The sequence below is a fragment of the Jaculus jaculus genome, chromosome 6 (assembly GCF_020740685.1).
Source record: "Jaculus jaculus isolate mJacJac1 chromosome 6, mJacJac1.mat.Y.cur, whole genome shotgun sequence".
Taxonomy (NCBI): domain Eukaryota; kingdom Metazoa; phylum Chordata; class Mammalia; order Rodentia; family Dipodidae; genus Jaculus; species Jaculus jaculus.
In genome coordinates, this window is record NC_059107.1 from 24,289,474 (window position 1) to 24,311,412 (window position 21,939).

The 21,939-nt window shown below is 48.5% G+C and overlaps 1 protein-coding gene across 3 annotated transcripts in view; it reads left to right on the forward strand.

Moving 5' to 3' along the window:
• Wwc1 (WW and C2 domain containing 1) overlaps positions 1 to 21,939 on the forward strand; it is a 193,464-nt gene that overhangs the window by 125,252 nt on the left and 46,273 nt on the right. For 2 of the 3 annotated variants that reach the window (XM_045153653.1, XM_045153651.1), the window contains exons 8-12: positions 3,067 to 3,137; positions 9,384 to 9,626; positions 16,873 to 16,962; positions 17,860 to 18,428; positions 21,504 to 21,612. In XM_045153653.1, coding sequence (XP_045009588.1) covers positions 3,067 to 3,137; positions 9,384 to 9,626; positions 16,873 to 16,962; positions 17,860 to 18,428; positions 21,504 to 21,612 — 1,082 coding nt within the window. The remainder of the gene's footprint in view (positions 1 to 3,066; positions 3,138 to 9,383; positions 9,627 to 16,872; positions 16,963 to 17,859; positions 18,429 to 21,503; positions 21,613 to 21,939) is intronic. The other variant, XM_045153652.1, reaches the window with a different exon arrangement.

Genomic DNA, 21,939 nt, shown 5'->3' on the forward strand with positions numbered 1-21,939 from the left:
TGCTGAGCACTCCTCTGTCACTTCTCAGCACCATGATGCCTTCTGAGTCATCCCAAGGTCACTACCATCTGAAAAGAGAAGGTTCTCTAACCAAAAGTGAGAGTAGCATTAATATATGGGTATGAACATTAAGAAAAGTGCTTCCAAGGCCCTTTTTCATGAATATATGTATTTAGCCAGACATCAGCAGGCATTATTTCCCTAGGGCTCAAGACCTCCCTCGGCACAGGTTTTCAGTACTAGACATATATTCCTTCCCATGGAGTGGGTGTCCAATCCAGTTAGAGAGTGGTTGGTTTTTCCCATAACAGACATGCCATACTGTACCCATTGGTTCATTTGGCCTGGCTGGCCAAACTTAAGGCTTGCAGTGTCCGCTGTTGTTTATCACCATTTATGACATCTCTCTCCCTCATAGGGCTGCATGCAGCATAGCCTTTTCTAGCTTTTTGTCAGCTAGTCCACAGGGAGGAGGTTTTTAGCTCAGCTCCAGCTTGATTTCTCAGTGACTTTGCAGCTCAAGCATGTGGAATCTTCAGCAATAGGGTCTTACCATCTATTTCTTGGCCTGTAGCTCTTAGTGAGACCAGTTGCCAACTTGACCCTCTTGAATTCAGCTGACCCCAGGAGATGTGACATGACCATATGAGGAAAAGCTGCCACAGAGATTCCCCAGGGCTAAGTATCACCTGGACAAGAATGTGCATCTCTAGACCCTGTACAAAATGCATATTTATTTATTTGTTCATTCACTTATTTTTCTTTTTTTTTTTTTTTTTCAAGATAGGCTCTCGCTGTAGCCCAGGCTGGCCTCGAACTCACAATGATCCTCCTACCACTGCCTCCCAAGTGCTGGGATTAAAGACATGCTTTGCAGCGGCTGGAAGCCCTGGTGCACCCATTCTCTCTCTGTCTCTCTCCCTCTTTCTCTGTCAAATAAATAAATAGAAATAAGATATTTAAAGACGTGCACCACTACGCCCAGCTGAGAATACACTTACAATGATGAAGGGTCTTTCTCTGGCTTCTCTCATTCTCTTTTGTAGTGCCGTACTGGCTTGCTTTCACCAGCTGGAAAGCAGAGGATGTTTCTCTCCTACTCCCAAAACAATGCTTATAGTTTTCAGAAAATTGTTTGACTCCTCATGCCAAGGATCTGTCTGGCCCCAATCATGGGTAGTAAAAATGCCACCCAGACACAAGTCGTGAAAGTGGCAGAGGAGGACCACACAGCCCGGGGTAAGCCACCATAATTTTTTTTTAATTTTTTAATTTATTTATTTGAGAGTGACAGACACAGAGAGAAAGACAGATAGAGGGAGAGAGAGAGGATGGGCACTCCAGGGCTTCCAGCCACTGCAAATGAACTCCAGACGCGTGCGCCCCCTTGTGCATCTGGCTAATGTGGGACCTGGGGACCCGAGCCTCGAACCGGGGTCCTTCAGCTTCACAGGCAAGCACTTAACCGCTAAGCCATCTCTCCAGCCCAAGCCACCATAATTTTAAGAGTGTCTGGTGTTCTGGAGCCGAGGACACTGGACCTCCTGGCCTCCATGGCTAATGCCGTCCCCATCTGATTTCTTATATTTTATTATTTATTTATTTATTTGACAGAGAAAGAGACAGAGAGAGAGAAAGAGAGAATGGGCACACCAGGGCCTCCAACCACTGCAAACAAACTCCAGATTCTTGTGCCTTCTTGTGTATCTGGCTAACGTGGGTCCTAGGGAATCAAACCTGGGTCCTTTGGCTTTGCAGGCAAATGCCTTAACTGTTAAGCCATCTCTCCAGCCCTCACCCCCCTCCCCCAATCTGATTTCTGTAGCTGTTCCCTCACTGATAAGAAACTTTTCTATGTGTGATCTGGTGAGTCTTGAAGCTACTTGCCCCCTTTTTTATTGGGGCAGAGTGAATATGGGCATGCCAGAGTCTCTCAGCACTTCAGACTCTGGACAAATGTTCACTTTGTGCATCTGGCTTTACGTGGGTCCTGGGGAATCAAACCTGGGTCATCAGGCTTTCAGGCTTGGCAAGCAGGCACTTTTAACATCTCTGCAGTTCCTACTTTCTACCTTTTTTTTTTTTTTCTTCTTTTTGGTTTTTTGAGGCAGAGTCTTGCTCTAGCCCAGGCTGACTTGGAATTCACTACATAGTCTCAGGGTGGCCTCAAACTCATGGTGATTCTCCTGTGTCAGCCTCCTGAGTGCTGGGATTAAAGGCCTGTGCCACCACACCTGGCATTTTCCATTTTTTATTTTCATTTTAAAAAATATTTTAGTTATTTATTCATTTGAGAGAGAAACAAATAGAGAGAGAGAATGGGTGTACCAGGGCATGTAGCCACTACAAACAAATTCCAGATGCATAAGCCACCTTGTGCATCTGGCTTTACATGGGTACTGGGGAATTGAGCCTGGCTGGGTCCCTTGGCCTTGCAGGCAAGCACCTTAACACTCTAAGCTAGGATTAAAGGCGTGCACCACCACGCCCGGCTTGCAAGTGCCTTCTTTAAGCAGTGAGCCATCTCTCCAGCCCTTCTGTCCACTTTTGAGAGATGAGTGCAGGTATGAGGTTGACACACCTTCCCTAAACCAGCCTTGTACCAGATATAAGCCACCTGCAAGTCAGACTAGGTGCCCCGTTCTACACCCTAGAACCTGCTTTCTCATCGCCCAGGGTTTCAGTCCCGCTGTGTTAGTTGTCCAGTGACCCCTCCCAGTTCCCTAGGTTAGTGTACTAACTGTCCCTCGTTCCTTCTCACCCCCAGTGCTCTCTGCTCAGGCTGCAAGATGATATTTTGAGCCTTTAGTTTGTCTTCATGAAGTACTAGATATGTGGGTGTGAAGTGCTAGATACGTGAGCGTGAAGCTGTCCCCACAGCTTGGAGGAGGAGAAATGCTTTCACTTAACTAACTTCTGTGCAGTCCACCCAGCCAGCCCAGGAACTGGGGGGTATCCTTGGCTGCCCCCGACGTGAGCCATCCCATACTCCTGTGAGCTCTTGAGACCTAGCTCGGCTCTGTCCACCACAGCCACATGATTCCTGACTTTGTTCTCATCCTCTAGTTCGTCACCAGCAACAACCAGTTGGCTGAGAAGGTCCGATTGCGCCTGCGCTATGAAGAGGCTAAGAGAAGGTAATTAGAGGCCCAGGGTGGAGAGGGGTGTCCCAGCAGTCACAGAGACCACTGCCAGTCCGCAAAGATCATCTTGACACGGGCATCCTCTCTGGAATTCAGAGAGGCAATGAGTGGTTCAGGACGTAGTTACGAGACAGAGTGGAGCCATGCCCCCAACTCAAATCTGGTTACCTCAAAGCCTAGTTAATCTTGCTACGTGTTGTGTTGGTTTTCAGAATCAAAGTTTTCTGGTGTTCCTGGAAGCAGTTTGTTTAGAAGGAGCAATAGGCTTGTTTGGCTTGGTTCAGCAACAGGCTAAAAAAAAGACTTAACAGTATGAAAATGTTATTCATGATAGTCATTTTATTTTATTATTTTGTGGTACTGGGAATTGAACCTAGGGTCTTGGCAAGTGCAACAGGTATGTTTCCAGCTGTTTCTGAGTGTGTGTGATGAAAGGGTTTGAGCCTGATGGGGAGTGAGGATTAAAGAAAGACAGGAGAAAGAATGAAAGCAAGGACAGGAGAAAGAATGAAAGCAAGGACTCCAGTCCAGGACTGAAGCAAGCTTTATTTCACAGCATTCCTTTTTATATCTTCTTACAAACAGTTTTCCCATGGACAGAAATTCCATGAGCTTCACACAAGTTCCTATCAAAAACTCCTTCCTGTTACAGAGTTTTTGTACTTCAATCACTTCTCAGTACAAGAAACTATTAAGGCCAGCCAAATGGCTTCCGACACTGAATGTACATAATCTTGCTTACATGTAGGTGCTATAGTCTTGCTAATGTCTTGCTGCCAAACAGCTCCCGACAGTGTGAGTTTAAAGATTGTCGTGTGTGCATGTGTGTGTGTGTGTGTGTGTGGTATGTGTGTGTTCACATAGTGTGTGCACCTGAGTGTGGAAGCCAGAGAACAACCTTAAGTATTGTTCCTCAGGAAAACCATCCACCTGCTTTGAGGAGAGTTTTCTCATTGGCTTGGAGCTCGGCACTTAGGCTACACTGGCTGGCAGGTGAGCCCCAAGGATCCACCTGTCTCCACCTCCCCAGTGCCAGGATTACCAGCATACCACCATGCCCAGCATTTGACAGAGGTGCTGGGGGTAGAAATTGGGTCCTCATTCCTACAAAGCAAGCATTTTACCCACTGAGCTATCTCTTTGCATCTGTACTTTGTTTCTGTTTTTGGATTTTTTTTTTTTTTTTCCAGGTGGGCTATCTCATGTTGTCCAGGCTGACCTTGAACTTTTTTTTTTGGCGGTGGTAGTGCTGGAGATTTCACTCAGGGCCTTGCACATGTTAGGCAAGTACCTGACCACTGAGCTACAACCCCAGCCTGATAGTCTTCTGAAAGAAAAAAAAAAATTTGGTTACAAAATCAGCCCGTCTTGCAGTCGTAAAGCAGACACCGCCTGCCGCAGTATCTTGCTACTCCTCCACAGTGTGGACTCCAGGGATCGAAACACTCTGGTGCTACAGGAGACTAAGCAGTTGGGGTTTCACTGCCACTGTGAAATGGCAAAGCTGGCATTTTTAGAGCACTTGCTGACAAGTGTAAACAGATTGTTTATTGTGCTAAAACACTTGTGAATTTATGATCATAGCTAATTTGAAAAACAACTTTAGAAAAAGTTAACAGTCTTCTGTGAATTCCCAAGAAATGTTTATGGAAAGGGCTTTAAATCAGCTCATTGCTAGTTTAACAGAACATATCTGCATATGAAAGGAATGTTATTTATGTCAGCAACTTTCATAGCAAAAGTTTTTTTGTTTTTTTTTTTGAGGGGGGGCCCGGTTTCAAGGTAGAGTCTTGCTCTAGCCCAGGCTGGAATTCACTATATAGTCTCAGGGTGGCATTGAACTCACACAGATCCTCCTACCTCTGCCTCCCAAGTGCTGGGATTAAAGGCATGCACCACCATGTCCCACCAAATATTTTATTTATTTTTAAGAAAGTGAGGGAGAGAGAGAGAGAATGGGCACACCAGAGCCTCTAGTCACTGTACCTGAACTCCAGATGCATGCGCCACCATGTGTATCTGGCTTATGTGGGTTCTTGGAAGTTGAACCTAGGTCCTTAGGCTTCACAGGCAAGTGCTTGAACCACTAAGCCATCTCTCCAGTCCAGTTGTTGGTTTTTGAAATACATTTTTACTTATTTGAGAGGCACCAAGGGAGGAAGCAATGAAAAAGAGAGAGAAAAAAAAAAACATGGGCATGCCAGGGCTCTTGCCACTGCAGATGAACTCCAGATGCATGCACAACTTTTTTGCATCTGCCTTTACATGGGAACTGGTGAATTGAACCCTGGGCAGCACTTTGCAAGCAAGTGCCCCTAACCACTGACCTGCCTCCTGAGTCTCCAGATATTGTTAACTGTGCTGGAATTCTTGTTTCTCAGCTGTTGAGAGGCTTCAACCAGACACCAGGGTGAGAGGCTCCTTTCCCTTCCTACATCTCCATAATTTCCCATCTTTCTGTTCTGTCGCATTTTCCCCCTCTGAGACAATCTTAAGGATTGTGTACCAGAGTGTGGAGGCCAGAAGACTTAGATTTTTTTTTTTTTTTTGAGACAGGGTCTCAGTGTGTAGATCAAGTCGGTCTTAAAATCACAATCCTCCTGCCCCAGCCTCTCAAGTACTGTCCCCAGCAGCTTAAGAACCCTCCCAGGTCTGAGATTCCTGGGCATTTTTGGATGAGCGGATCATTGTTGCAGGGCCAGCAGTGGGTGGGGCATTAGAATTCCCTAAAGGTCCAGGAGTAGGTCACATGCTCATGCTGGGAAGGAAATTATAGCTTACCAAGTGACTTGAAAGTTTTAGGGGAGGCCTAGTTTCCAAAAGATAAATTAGGGTGTCAACAATGAAGGAGTGGGATCGTGGTGGGGTTAGAAAGAGTCACGTGCCCTGTGCAGTATTTCAGCTCCCCTTGGGGTTCAACAAGACAATAGAATGTGTGTATTAGCACCTCTCGATCCTTTGAAAGAGGACTACTCTCAAACTAGATTGGTTCCAGTTTTGCTTTAACAGCTGTCTAAGATAATCAGTCCTGGGGAGACTGAAGGACTGACATGTCCCACCTGGAATTGAGCCGCTCAACACGTCATCAGGACCCAAAGCTAGATTTGATGGGCAGGGCAGGGCAGCCCAGTGGTAAAGCCCAGGCTGTGACGCTTGACGCGGGGAATAGAAGCAGCAGTAACACCGGGACTTCCTGTGTGCATGCCTGAGGGTGGAGGCTGGTGGTTCTTATCAGATTCTCCAAAGGATGGCTCACCTGATGTTTAAGGCACGGTGGCATGGGAGAGCATCCTACAAAGTACACCCAAGAAGACACTGGTCACTCTTCAATGTCCTCCTTCTCATTAAGCCACACCAGACCTTACCAGAGCATTCTGGGTCTCAGGTACTGCGATTAACAGCCGTCAAGGTGTCCCAAAACTAATTCTTGTGCACTGCTATAGACATTCATATGAAATCAGAATTCCTGCTTGGGATATGTGTCTAGGGAAAGACTTCAGATTCATTTTTTTTTCAGTGTGGGACTTTATATCACAAGGCATCATGGTGTGACTGCTTTTAGATATTTGTAGCAATACTCAGTTATGCGGTGGATTCATTTTTCCCCCAGTGGAGATGGAATCTCATGTCTGTAGAACATTTGGAAATATATAACGAGGTCTTTTTGCAACTTCTTCACACGATGCTTACAGCCTACCTGTTAGGGTACCATCATTATCCCCAGCTTACAGACACGGATACCAGGTCTTAGACAAGTTAAGATTCCTTCCCTTAACATTTATTAAGCACCTGCATTATACCAGGCACCATGCTAGAGGCTTGTGATACCAAAATTAGTTTTACTGCTGCTGCTGGGACTCAAACCCTTAAGTTTGTACATGCAAAAACACTTTCTTTAAGGCTGGAGAGCTGGCTTAGCGGTTAAGCGCTTGCTTGTGAAGCCTAAGGACCCCGGTTCAAGGCTCGATTCTCCAGGACCCACGTTAGCCAGATGCACAAGGGGGCACACGCATCTGGAGTTCGTTTGCAGTGGCTGGAAGCCCTGGCATGCCCATTCTCTCTCTCTGTCTCTCTCTGTGTCTCTCTCCCTCTTTCTCTCTCTGTCACTCTCAAATAAATAAATAAAAATGAACAACAACAACAAAAAAAAAACACTTTCTTTAACATGGTTCTGTATCCTCAGCTTCCTCTAGAGAGAGAGAATGGGCATGCCAGGGCCTCTAGCCACTGTAAACAAACTCCAGATCCATGTGCTATTTTGTGCATCTTGCTTTACACGGGTATTGGAGAATTGAACTTGGGTTCTTAGGCTTTGCAGGCAAGCACCTCAACCACTGAGCCATCTCTCCAGCCCCCAAAATGATTTCTTTGTATGTGTGTGTGAGTGCATGTTTATATGCAGGTGGCCATACATGAGGGGGGTATGCGTACACATATGTGCATGTGGAGGCCAGAGGTGGACATCAGATATCTTCCTCAGTTGTCCTCCTCCTCTTCTTTGAGATAGACAGGATCTCTTGCTGAATTTGGAGCTCCCTGATAAAGCTGGACAAGCTAGCCCGTAAGCCTTAGGAACGCACCTACTTCCACTTCCCCAGTGCTGGGATCACGTGTATGTGCAACCCGACCCAACATCTTCCGTAGGTGCTGGGGTGGCGCGGGCGTGGGGGGATGGTTCCAAGCTCAGGTCCTCTTGCTTACATAGCAAGTGCTTCACCCCGTGAGCCATCTCCCCAACATGGGTGAAGCGCTCTCTCTGCAAGCATCCGAGTCCCTGAGTCCAAGTAAGAAGCCAGAAGCTGTGTCTGGCTTCTGAAATCCCAGCACATCTACAGCACGTTGGGAGGAGGGGACAGGAGAATCTCCCAGAAACTCACAGGCCAGCTAGGCCGTCACAGGGAGCAGTGAACAATGGGAAACCCTGCCTCAGTGGTGTGGAAGGCTGGGACTGACACCTATACATTGATTGTCCCCTGACCTCGACCTGGCACACCATGGTACATGCCCACTAACACACGAGAGCATGCACACAAACCTTTACACACCCCCAGGAAGGAAGGTAGGAAGGAGGGAAGAAAGAGAAGGAAGGGATTCCTTTGGTCATGAAAGCCACAGGCAGGACTCCAACTTGGGGCCTCTGGACCCCCAAATCTACGGCTGTTAGTGTAGCACCACCACCACTCAGAACTGAGAGGATGGATACAAGGTTAGCAGCAGTCCAGTAACTGCCACTGCTGCCAATTCAGTGCCCATAATATTCCCTTCTTGCGTATGTACTGGCTAATTTTCACAGCCTCTGTAAGGATGAGTGATTGCTTTTCCATCTTCATGGTTCAGGGTATTTTCCCACTGTTGCATGACTTAAGAATAGTCCAACCAGCTAACAAATACCGAGAGGGCTCTCTGTCTGCCAGTGCTGTGCTTTGAGGGTTTATAAATGTATTTATTTATTTAAACTATTTGTGTCTTTTTATTTTTTGGTTTTTCAAGGTAGGGTCTCACTCTAGCCCAGGCTGACCTGGAATTTACTTTGTATTCTCAGGATGGCCTTGAACTCACGGCGGTCTTCCTACCTCTGCCGCCCAAGTGTTGTGATTAAAGGCTTGAGCCACCACCTCGGCCTTAAATATTTTATTTTTATTTGTTTATTTGACAGAGAGAATGAGGCACAGAGAAAGAAAAAGAGAATGGGTGCTCCAAAGCCCCAGCCACTGCAAATGAACTCCAGACACTTGTGCCCCCTTGTGTATCTGCCTTATGTGGGTCCTGGGGAATTGAACCTGGGTCCTTTGGCTTTGCAGGCAGGTGCTCATTGCCAAGCCATCCTTCCTGCTCAAGGGTTTATAAATATAGATTGCACGTCTTTTAGCCACTACCCCGTGAGGAAGGAGACCTTACTATTCCCTTCAGTGACATGAGCATCTTGCCCAAGGTCACACAGTTCATGGTAAGAGTCTGTTACCTGGTGCTACGTCCAGACATCTACTCTACCAGACTTAGGACCTGCCTTGGTTCATGTCTTTACCCACCTCTACAGAGCCCCCTGCGTTGTTGACCTGTGAGCTTGTCTACACATTTTCCCTAGAGATACCATCCTGATCAAAAGGAAGATATTAACTGTCAAAGACAGCTCTGAGGATGTCATGGCCCGCAGTACCTTATATCCTTGGAAATGCCAACTGTTTCCTTGTTCCTGCCAACCTCTTGTTCATCAGTCTTACTCGCTTTCTTGACCCCCAGAATCGCCAACCTCAAGATCCAGCTGGCCAAGCTTGACAGTGAGGCCTGGCCTGGGGCGCTAGACTCGGAGACGGACCGGCTCATTCTCATCAACGAGAAGGAGGAGCTGCTGAAGGAGATGCGCTTTATCAGCCCGCGCAAGTGGACCCAGGGGGAGGTGGAGCAGCTGGAGATGGCCCGGAAACGGCTGGAGAAGGACCTGCAGACAGCCCGGGACACCCAGAGCAAGGCCTTGGCTGAAAGGTGGGTCTCGGATGGAGAGGCACAGCCAGACGGGTCTCATGGACCAGGGATAAGGAAGAACATGCCAGTCTGTCCTCTCGGCCCAGCAGGAGTGAGAGGGACATTATGAGGCACCCTCAGTTAGAGATCTCACAGCTTTCTAGAATGGCATGTCAGGGACCATAAATCACCATCCTGTGCACCAGTACACTGCAACTTTATACAGGAAGCATGATACAGAAAGTCTTCCCAGACTAGGCAGGGTACCACATGCCTTCAGTCCCAGCATTCAGGAGGCACAAGTGGAGGATCACTATGAGTTCGAGGCTACCCTGAGACTACATGGTGAATTCTAGGTCAGCCTGGACTACAGCAACACCCTTCCTTGAAAAACAAACAAAAAACAAAACAAAGAAAAGGTCTGCCCAGGTGTCCTCTGGTACTTTCTTTCCTCTGTTAGACAGTCAGACCATCATAGCAGATTAAAAATGTCTGAAGAAGAAGATAAAATTAATACAAAAAAAATACATACTGCTTTACTATAATAATTATTTATATAGCATTTGCTTTGTGTTAGGCATTATGAGTCATCTAGAGGTGATTTAGCAAGCCTGTCTAACCTGCAACCAACACGCCACGTGTGTCTGTCAGTGTAGCCCTACACATTTATAGATAACAGCATGTTTTCACAGGGTCTAAAGGTGAGACACCCCTGAAAGCACACAGAAAGATGTGTGTAGGTTGTGTATAAATACTACGCCATTTTATATGAGTTCTTGAGCGTTGGTATCTATGGAAGGGGCCTGGAACTAATTCTTCCAGGATACAGGGTGAAGACTGTGTTTCTTTTATTTTCTTTTTTCATTTTTCTTTATATATATTATTTAATATTTTATTTTTGTTTATTTATTTATTTGATAGAGAAAAAGGGAGAGAGAGAGAGAAAAAATGGGTGCACCAGGGCCTCCAGACATTGCAAATGAACTCCAGACACGTGCGCCCCCTTGTGCATCTGGCTAACGTGGGTCCTGGGGAATTGAACCTGGGTCCTTTGGCTTTGCCAGCAAATGCCTTAACCTCTAAGCCATCCCTCCAGCCTTTTTTTTTGAGAAGCAGGGTCTCACTTGAGCCCCGGTTGCCCTGGAATACTCTTTGTAGTCCCAGGCTGGCCTTGAACTCACAGTGATCTTCCTGCATGTGCCTCCCAAGTGCTGGAATTAAAGGTATGAGCCACCCCACCCAGATTGTTTCTTTTCATTTTTTATGGTCCACCAAGTTTATTTCAGCACATGCTCAGGGATTGCATTTTAGAGACCACTGATAGGGACAAGGGTTGTAAACCAAAATGCTTACAGTAATCAAACAGGTCGTCAAAATGCTCTTGGCCAGCCCCACAGCAGAACATGTCAGACTGGAGAGTCTAAAACGTGTGCCCTCTCCTACCTCTAGCAATCAGAAGGGTGAGCACCCAGGTTTCCCAAGGTCCCTATATTTCTTTCATTTAAAAAAATTATTATTGACAACTTTCATAATTATAGACAATAAATAATGATAATTCCCCCCACCCCCACTTTCCCCTTTGAAACTCCATTCTCCATCATATCCCCTCCCCCTCTCAATCAGTCTCTTTTATTTTGATGTCACGATATTTTCCTCCTATTATGATGGTCTTGTGTAGGCACTGCAAGATCATGGATATCCAGGCCATTTTGTGTCTGGAGGAGCACCTTGTAAGGAGTCCTTCCCTTCCTTTGGCTCTTACATTCTTTCCACCACCTCTTCCACAATGGACCCTGAGCCTTGGAAGGTGTGATAGAGATATTGCAGTGCTGAGCACTCCTCTGTCACTTCTTCTCAGCACCTTAGTGCCTTTTGAGTCATCCCAGTGGTTACCACCATCTAAAAAGAGAAGCTTCTCTAACCAAAAGTGAGAGTAGCTGCCCAATTACCTTGGGAGCAATCCTCATTTCACAGATGAGGAGACCTCCCATGAACCAGGGGTTCTGCGCCCCGCAGGCTTGTGGCTCAAGCCCGTGCTCACTTCTGGGAGCTGCCCACTCAGAAGGACTGTCAGGGTTGCCTTCACCCCCATCTTTCAAAGGTCTGCGGGCTTTTCTGTAGCAGTGAGTCTCTACAGCCAGCGCAGGCCCGCAGCTCTGCATCAGGCCCCGTGGAGGTCCGGGAGGATGGTGTCTTGGGGCTGTGTAGTGGTCAGGAAGGCAGAGAGCACAAGGTCAGGAAGCCACGTGTGCCTTCAGAGGAGAGTAAGAAGAATGGCGAGGATCCTGCTGCTCCATTGGTAGCTGCTTGCTTTTTTTTTGTTTTTTAATATTTTTTGTTCATTTTTTTTAATTATTTATTTGAGAGCGACAGACACAGAGAGAAAGACAGATAGAGGGAGAGAGAATGGGCGAGCCAGAGCTTCCAGCCTCTGCAAACGAACTCCAGACGCATGCGCCCCCTCGTGCCTCTGGCTAACGTGGGACCTGGGGAACCGAGCCTCGAACTGGGGTCCTTAGGCTTCACAGGCAAGCGCTTAACCGCTAAGCCATCTCTCCAGCCCAGTAGCTGCTTGCTTTTTGCTCCGTGCCTGTCTGCGTTCATCCCTGGGCTTCTGCTGTTCTCTTTCTCTTCTGTGTGTATGTGCATCTTTGAGTACTTCTTTTCTTTTCCCCAAAATGTTATTTATTTATTCATTTGTAAGCAGAGAGACAGGCAGAAAGAATGGGCATGCCAGCACCTCCAGCCACTGCAGCTGGACTCCAGATGCATGTGCCACTTTTCATGGGGCTTTGTTTGTTAGTGGGGAATTGAACTTGGGTCCTTAGGCTATGCAGGCAAGCACCTTAGCCACTGAACCATCTCTCCAGCTCACTCTGTTTATTTTTGTTTTGGTTTTTTTAATTATATTTGTGAGGAAGAGAACAGAGGGAGGCAGAGGGAGAGAATGGGCACTCCCGGGTCTCTTGCTGCTGCAAACAAACTTCCAAATGCATTTGCCACTGTGCGTGTCTGGATTTTACGTGGGTACTTGGGAATCGAACCCAGCCTGCAGGTTTTACAAGCAAGCGCCTTTAGCTGCTGAGCCATCTTCCCAGCCGTGGTGCTTGTTTCTCCCTGGTTACTTTCTTTCCCTTCTCTTCTGCTCCTCCTTCCCTTTTTTCCCTTCAAACCGGAATTATCATGAATCTCCATCCATAGCCTCTCCCTTTCAAGGTGCCTTTGAAGACAGCAATAAACATGTCTGCAGAGGGCCAACCACAGGACCTGTGGGAGTTCAGTCCCAAGTCCATCAGGACTATACTTGCTCCTTCTCTCCCCCAGTTTCACTCTGCCCTCCCACAAGCCCTTGCCACCCCTCATCAGAGTCCATGTGAGCACCCTGGCCCACCCTAAGAACCTGGTCTTCGAGCCTGAGATGCAGCCCGGGCCCTGGGATTTTTAGCCAGCACCCCAGATGGCGAGCTAGTGGGGATGTCAGCTCTGCCTCCCGCATCTTCTGCTTCCACACTTCTGGGTCTTTGGCTTCCCAGTGGGTACTTCAGGTCCCACTCATGCCATCTGGCCTGCCGGGTCCACAGCAGCTGGGAGGAGGCCTCCACACCTGCGTGTTGCTGCCCAGTGGCTGCCCCCACTGTGTTCGGGAAGTCCAGGCAGCTTGTCTGTAGTACCCTCACCATCCTGCCCAGCTCCCCGTAGGGACCATGTGTACTGCACATGCCTGTTGCGTAGAAACCAGTGAGCTCTACCTCTTGAACCCAGGCCCCACTCTCCTTCTGGGCTTTGCCCTCGTGGAGGGACCGGGGATTTTACAGCCTTGCTGCCCATTCTCTTGAGAGCTGTGGGGCTTGTTCATTACAGCCCCTTCCACCAGGCTGCTTGCCGTCTGCACAGATGAGAGGTGAGTCAAGACATGGCTCAAAAGTGTCCTTCTTGGGCTGGAGAGATGGCTTAGTGGTTAAGCGCTTGCCTGTGAAGCCTAGGGACCCGGGTTCGAGGCTCGATTCTCTGGGACCCACATTAGCCAGATGTGCAAGGGGGCGTGTGGGTCTGGAGTTCATTTGCAGTGGCTGAGGTCCTGGCATGCCCATTCTCTCTCTCTCACTCACTCTCTCTCTGCCTCTTTCTGTCTCTATCACTCTCAACTAAATAAATAAAATGAACAAAAAATATTTAAAAAAAAAAAAAAGTGTCCTTCTTGTTCCCGGGGAAAATGAAGCCGTGAAACTACAGAACAGACAAGCAGAGCAGAGTAGAGTGGCCTTGACGTGATTCGTGGTCAACTCAGTCTCTGGGGCTCTCCTTCCAGAGTCCTTCCCCGGGGCTGCCGGGGGCAGACTGCAAGTGGTCTGGTGGTGAGGTGTCCACGCGGCGTGGTCTGGCTTGACTTTCTGTGGAGACGAGCCATTTCTCCCAGGCCCTAGACTAGGCTACTTTGTGCTCTCGATAACTTCCCGTGTCCAGGGAGCAATGGTCAGTCACTTCGTCTCCAGCAGGGTGCGGATGAGACTAGGAACCACACAGCAATGGGAGGAATCTACTATTGGGGAATTTTCCATTCAGATCTTTCAGCAAAATGAATGACTTTGGCCTACTTCATCTAGGAAAAAAGTACCCTTTCCTAACCAACTTCTGCCATCCATCTTCCGCTCTCTCGCTCTCTCTCTCTCTCTCGTTTTGTTTTTTAAGGTAGGGTCTTGCTCTAACCCAAGCTGACCTGGAATTCACTATGTCGTCTCAGGGTGGTCTCAAACTCATGGCAATCCTCCTACTTCTGCCTCCCAAGTGCTGGGATTAAAGGCGTGTGCCACCATGCCTAGCAAATTTCTCTCTCTCTTTTTTTTTTTCAAGGTAGGGTCTCACTCTAGTTCAGGCTGACCTAGAATACACTATGTAGTCTCAGGATGCCCTCGACCTCTTGGAAATACTCCTACCTCTGCCTCCTGAGGATTAAAGGTGTGCACCACCATGCCCAACAAATTTCTCTTTTAATAGGAGATAGACTTGCTGCAATGGTCCCACACCTCTTTGGATTAACTCAAGAGAAGTTTATTTCTTAGGCTGAAGAGGTAGTTTAGCAATTAACTGCAAAGCCAAAGGACCCAGGCACACACCTTTAATCCCAGCATTTGGGAGGCAGAGGTAGGAGAATTGCTGTGAGTTTCAGGCCACTCTGAAACTGCATAGTGAATTCCAGGTCAGCCTGGGCTAGAGTGAGACACTATCTCAAAAAACCAAAAAAAAAAAAAAAAGTGTATTTCTTATCCATGTACTATATAATTGGTACTCCAGTAACTGCTAGCCTTCTATGTGGTCATTCAGGAGTCCATGCCCTTCCTTCCTGTGACACCTCCCTGTTGAGACTGCAAAAGCCTGTGAGCAAGACACACATGCCTACAGCCTTTAGCCCCTTCAACCATATGCACATGACTCTACTCACATCTAATTGGCTAGAACTTGGTCATGTGCCTCATTTGTTGCCAAGAGCCCTAGGCAAGTGGTCCAACATTGAGCCCAGGAACCAAGGAGGGCGCAGACAAGAGCCACATTCAGGTCTGGAGAGACGGCTCATCACTAAAGGCATGGGCATGCACAGCTTTCCTGGATTTCATTTCCCAGCCGTCCTGGTAAAGCCAATGGGAGTTCATGTTCATTTATAGCATCACAAGACCCTGGCACACCCATACACACACAGTACACACACAAGCAAAATAATGCATTAAATTTTAAAAATATATTTACTTATTTGAGAAGAAAGACAAAGAGGCAAACAGAGTGAGTGTGGGTGTTGTAGGGCCTCCTGCCACTGCAAACAAACTCCAGACATATGTACCTCTTTGTGGATCTGTCTTTACATGGGTGTTAGGGAATCAAAACTTGGTTGTCAGGCTTTGCAAGCAAGCGCCTTTAACTGTTGAGCCATCTCTTCAGCCCAGTAAGTTGTTGTTGTTGTTATTATTATTATTATTATTATTATTATTACTATTGAGGTAGGGTCTCACTCTAGCCCAGGCTGACCTAGAACTCACTCTGGAGTCTCCGGGTGGTCTCAAACTAATGATGATCCTCCTACCTCTGCCTCCTGAGAGCTAGGATTAAAGATGTGCACCACCACCATTCCTAGTAAAATAATTTTTTATTTTTATTTATTTATTTATTTATTTTTTTAAAAGTTGGTCTGCTCTTTTTTTTTTTTTAATCTTTATTTATTTATTTATTTGAGAGCGACAGACACAGAGAGAAAGATAGAGGGAGAGAGAGAGAATGGGCGCGCCAGGGCTTCCAGCCTCTGCAAACGAACTCCAGACACGTGCACCCCCTTGTGCATCTGGCTAACGTGGGACCTGGGGAACCGAGCCTCGAACCGGGGTCCTTAGGCTTCACAGGCAAGCGCTTAACCACTAAGCCATCTCTCCAGCCCTAAAATAATTTTTTTAAAGGCCACCTGTTCAAAGTCTAAATTAGGGGTCTTGTGTTCAGCTCTGTTGTGGACAGTGTCACGTGGTGTTAATGCTGTTATCTTTTGTCCTCTACCCCACACTCGCTAAGACTTGAAACACCTTCTCTTTCCTCACTGCCTCGTCCTTGGCGCCCGGGGCAGCATTTAGTTTGCAAAGGCGCTCAGTGACTGGTACTTCAAAAAGGGGAGGAGGAGTTAACAGGTAGAGAGAAGAGGAAAGGACGATTGGGTAGAATTCTGATTCTGCCACTCATTTCGTAACTTTGAGCAACTTATTTAACACTCAGAACCTCACTTCCTTGTTTGTTAAATGGTAAAACTTATTCTTACCATGCAAGTATCATTACATGACTGAATTAAGGCAATGGATTTACGTTCCACTATCACAGTCCCTGAATCGTACTGCTATTATTAGAGGATTACAATGTTTTTGTTATTTTTTTTATTTATTTATTTTTTGGTTTTTCGAGGTAGGATCTTGCTGTAGCCCAGGCTGACCTGAAATTCACTATGTAGTCTCAGGGTGGTCTCGAACTCATAGTGATCTTCCTACCCCTGCCTCCCAAGTGCTGGGGTTAAAGGTGTGCTCCACCACGCCCGGCTATAGGATCACATTGTGTAGAGAGGCTGTATTTCTCCAAAAACACCATAGTTAGATGCTTCTAACAAGTTCTTGCATATGTGTCCTCGGATTGATGTGTCCCTCTGTGACAGCGCAAGCCCTGGTGTGCTCCTGGGGCGGGGGCTGGGAGGCAGTGGTGCACTGTGTCCCTTCAAAGGGCCCCGGTTATGCCCCTGTCCTTTCAGGTTAAAGTTAAACAGTAAGAGGAACCAGCTGGTGCGAGAACTGGAGGAAGCTACTCGGCAGGTGGCAGTCCTGCACTCCCAGCTGAGAAGGTAAGGCATGGGTGCTAGATGATTGTCCTCCTGGGCATGGCCAGCAGGTGACCCTGCCCAGCTCTACCCTGTACTTAATCCTCCCTGGCTTAAGTGAGGGTATTTGTTTTACTCTGTTTTATTTTGTTTATTTAAATGTTTGTTTTTGTTTGGAAGAGACAGAGAAAGAATGAATGGGCACACCAGGACCTGTTGCCACTGTAAACCAACTCTAGACATAGGCACTACTTTGTGCATCTGGTTTTACGTGGGTACTGGGGAATTGGACCAGGGTCAGCATGCTTGGCAGGCAAGCTAAGGCGTCTCCCTGACCCATATTAATTTAATTTTGAAGCAGCTCTCACTCTGCCCAGCATGCACCACCACACCTGGCCTAAGTTAAATATATTTTTTCATATTTTTATTTATTTATTAGAGAGAGAGGAAGTGAGTATGGGTGTGCCAGGACCTCCTGTTACTGCAGATGAACTCCAGACACATGTGCCACTTTGTACGTCTGCCTTTTAGATGGGCACTGGGGAATCAGACCTGGGTCTTCAAGCTTTGCAAGCAAGCACTTTTAAACACTGAACAATCTCTGTAGCCCATAAGTTAAGTATTTTAACATAGTAAAGAAATGAGTTGAGCGTGGTGGCACATTCAGGAGGAGGCAGGAGAGTCAGAAGTTCAAGGCCAGCCTGACTTAGTGAAACAAGGAGGGCGGGGACAGTGAGTTTAAGTCCTCCTCCCAGCTCAGCTTCCTTTTCTGTCGGTGGCCTTCACAGGGTGTTTGTTTTCTCCTTAGTTAGATGGGTACATGGTCTATCAAGTGGGGCAGGGAGGCGATGTGTTCCGAGTGTCTGTGTTTTCCAGCGGCCACCTGACTCCATGTCTCTCTGCTTGTCTTCCTGTCCCCAGCCTGTCCGGCAGCATGCAGTCTTTATCTTCAGGCAGCAGCCCTGGGTCACTTACGTCTAGCCGGGGCTCCCTGGTCACCTCCAGCCTTGACTCCTCCACCTCAGCTAGCTTCACCGACCTCTACTACGACCCCTTGGAGCAGCTGGACTCGGAGCTGCAGAGCAAGGTGGAGCTGCTGCTTCTCGAGGGGACCACGGGCTTCCGGCCCTCGGGCTGCATCACCACCATCCATGAGGACGAGGTGGCTAAGACTCAGAAAGCTGAGCGGGGCGGCCGCCTGCAGGCTCTGCGCTCCCTGTCCGGCACGCCAAAGTCTATGACCTCACTGTCCCCACGCTCCTCTCTCTCCTCCCCGTCGCCTCCCTGCTCCCCTCTCATTGCCGACCCCCTCCTGACCGGAGACACTTTCCTGACGCCGCTGGAGTTCGAGGATCCAGAGCTGAGCGCCACTCTTTGTGAGCTGACCCTTGGGAGTAACACCCAGGAAAGATACCGGCTGGAAGACCCGGGACCCCAGGGCAAGGCTGTGGGCCAAGGTAGAACAGGCCCTCCCGGTGGGGAGCGCGAAGGTGGGAAAGAGACACTTTGTGCTCCCGTGATAATTCCTGGCTGTATCCAGGGTCTCTATGCATTCAGGGTAGAATATTCACCGAGCTGATATTTATTACTGCAGGCTGTGCTGGGTCCTTTGCTAAAGGGGTTTGTGGTGGACTGACACGTTCAGAAGCCACTCAGCTCCAGCTGAGACTGATTTCCAGACCCTGAGCTAATATGTTCGTGGACTCCTTCATGTATGCCTCCAGCAGACATGCCATGGGGCAAACACTGGGTTAGTCACTAAGGATCAGCACTGAAGATAGACAGGGTCCCTGTTCTCCGAAAGCTTATGTTAACAGATAGGGAATGTGGTTGAGCCAGTGGGATCGCTGTGAAGAAAGGTATATGGGGCCTTTCCTCATTGTTGTGACCACATACCCAACCGAAGCAAGGAAGGCTGGGTTGATTTTAGTTAAGGCAAAGTGAAGGTGGCAGGATCATGCGGCAACTGGTCCCATTACAGAATGGGGCATCAGAGTTAGAGGCTTGAATGACGAGAAGGGTAGGGCAAGGGCAAGCGGGCATTCCACTACACACCCACAGTCCCTGCACCTGGTAGGCTGAGGCAGAAAGATTAGAGTTAGGGGCTACCCTTGTGGTCACATAGCCAGTTCGAGGCCAGCCTGAGCTCTATAGCAAGACCCACCCACCTCATATAAACAGAGAAAAACTAGAACAAGAGGAAATGCTCCGGGTCCACAACAGAGAACTCAAATGGGGGCTGGGAAGCCGTGAGTTCGAGAGAAGGGGTCGCCAGCAAGGCTGGAGGATTAGTTCTGATCATGCAGGACCTGGCAGGCTGTGATTTTTATACCAGTTGCAACATGTGACTGTGGAAGCCAGGGAATGGATCTGAGCTGACGTGCAACCAGCATGGGGTCAAAAAGAACATTCTGGAGTTAACTAAGATTCAAGTGGGAATCTCCTGAAATATGACAAGCAAGGCTTATTTTTTAATACTTTATATATTCGAGAGAGGGGGAGAGAGCCAGGCAGATAGAAAAAGAATGGGTCCACCAGGGCCTGTAGCTACTGCACATGAACTCCAGACACATGCGCGACCTTGTGCATCTGGCTTACATGGGTACTTGGGAATCGAACCTGGGTCTTTTAGTTTCACAAGCAAGCACTTTAACTGCTGAGCCATCTCTCCAGCCTGCAGGCTTATTTGAACGGGAGACTTGTAGCTGCAGTCACATAGGGAGTCGGGCCTTTCACACTTATTGGAGATGCATTCCATTGAAAACCAAGGTTACTTCTTGTCTACCCATTTCGTAGACTGAGGTTCACAGGGGTAACATCAGTTGCCTTGGGGTTACCCTTACAGCTGATGAGAAGCTGCGCCTGGAGCTCAGGGGTGTCTAATCCCAGAGCCCAAGCCCTTCCGTGTCCCACCCAGCCCTCGAGTGTCACGCAAGTGCGCAACTTGACTGGTGCCTGCTGGCACACCAGAACCACCTTCCAGGGCAAGGTGGTCAGTGAGCTCTCCTGACAATCCTCGGTTGTCCTGGTGCCCCGCTCCCCTCTCCAGCAACAGTAGTAGCTGTGATTTCTTGGGTCATGGAATAGAGGATTTCAGGGCCCGTTTTGTGTCCTTCTCCATTGAAGCCTAGTAACCGTGAAGTGGGTGTTGTCTCAGCAGAACGGGCAGGACTGGGGCAACTGCTGTGCCTGCAATTGTCCCTTTCGTATGCAGGGTGGTGGAGAGCTGCGGTGTCCCGGTTTACCCAGAAGTTCTGAGTGCCAGCTGTTTCTTTTAAAGAGGAGAAGAGAGTTCCCTGGGGTTCCCTCGTCAGGAAGGGAATCTTGCTGAGTGCTCTCAAACAAAAATAAAAACAACCCTCTGTGACAGCAGATGGCAAGCCTCGGCAGATTGTTCCCCAGAGAGCAGGGCACGCAGGTGGAACCTCCGACGCTTCAGGAGTATCTCCGACGGAGACACATAATGATGCTCAGACCCAGCCACGTGCTGGGAACCAATCCCTCTTCCTTCCCTCCCAACACCTGGGCCAGAGACGGCGCACGGAGCTGGGCATGATTCCTCAGTACCATCTCCAGGAGGCTCCGCCACAGTGGGTGATGCCAGGCAGAGCTCAGACACCAAGCAGGTTATACGATGCATGCCGCTGTTCCAGCAGCAGACAAACCGAGCTCCTTAAGTGGCTCGGTGGAGAGTGGAGGTTCCTAGAGCGGAAAGCAGGAGGTCTTCGCAGGCTCAGTGGACATGGGACCAGACTGGGGAAGCTGCTCTCTCATCACCACAGTACTGAACCCAGGCTCTCCGAATCTTCATCTGCTCCCAGGGGCTGTGGGGTTGAAAGACCTGGACTGACCTTCTTCACCCCACAGAGGGAAGGAACTGCCTTCCTCAGCTCTGTAGCCCTGGACCTGGCAGTGGGGCCCCACATACCTTGTGCACAGTGCCTGGTTGTGTGCCCTGGGCCTATGTTGAGGGTAGAAAAGAGGAGGAACAGACTTGTGAATGGATTGGACTGGGCAAGTAGGAAAGTGGATGGTTAATCTTTCCTTGCCTCTACTGAGAGTGCAGGGCCTATTATATTGGCTCACGGATACCAGTAGCTGAGTATTCCGGCACTCAGGAAGCTCTGGCAGAAAGATCATGAGTCCAAGCTATATAGCAACATTATGAACACTTAGCTTGTCCCAACTCTTGTTTTTGTTTTTGTTTTTTTTTGTTGTTGTTGTTTTGTTTTGTTTTGTCTGAGGCAGGGTCTCACTATAGCCCAGGCTGACCTGGAATTCACTATGTTGTCTCAGGCTAGCCTTGAACTCACAGTGATCCTCCTACCTCTGTCTCCGGGGTGCTAGGATTAAAAGTGTGTGCCACTGCCTGGTGTTGCACCTCTGATCTAAGGATTTACCCTCATTCAGTCCTCAGTAATCCTATAAAACAGGTGCTGTTCCCACTTCACAAAGCAGAAATCTGGGGCTGAACCAGTTCCTGAGGGTCATAAAACACTAAGTGACATGTTTGGTGCCCTGTTTTCTGAACCCGTCTTTTCCTTTTCCCCTCCCTTCTCATTCAGCCGCGAATGCAGCTCCAGGGTGTGGCCTCAAAGTGACCTGTGTCTCGGCTGCAGTGTCCGACGAATCCGTGGCTGGGGACAGTGGTGTGTACGAGGCTTCCGTGCAGAGGTGGGTGCTGTTCTCTGTGTGGAGGCATGATCTCGAGATACACAAGCCCGGGCACCAGGAGGGCATTTTCCATGACCCTGTCTTCCCTTGGCAACTCTGTCTGGAGCTGTACCAAACGTGCAGACAGGAAAGCTATAGGTAGCATGGCTCTTCCCCTGGGGGGAATGTAGGTTCTGGGATGACAGGTACAGTCTGTGCTATTGAAACAGGCACTACAGAAAGGGAGCCTCTTTCCACGAGGGTGGCGCGAGCACCCAGAGAAGGCAGGGTCCTAGCTTAGCTCCCCGGTGAATACGGGGAAGCTGACCACCTCTCATGGCCTTGCAG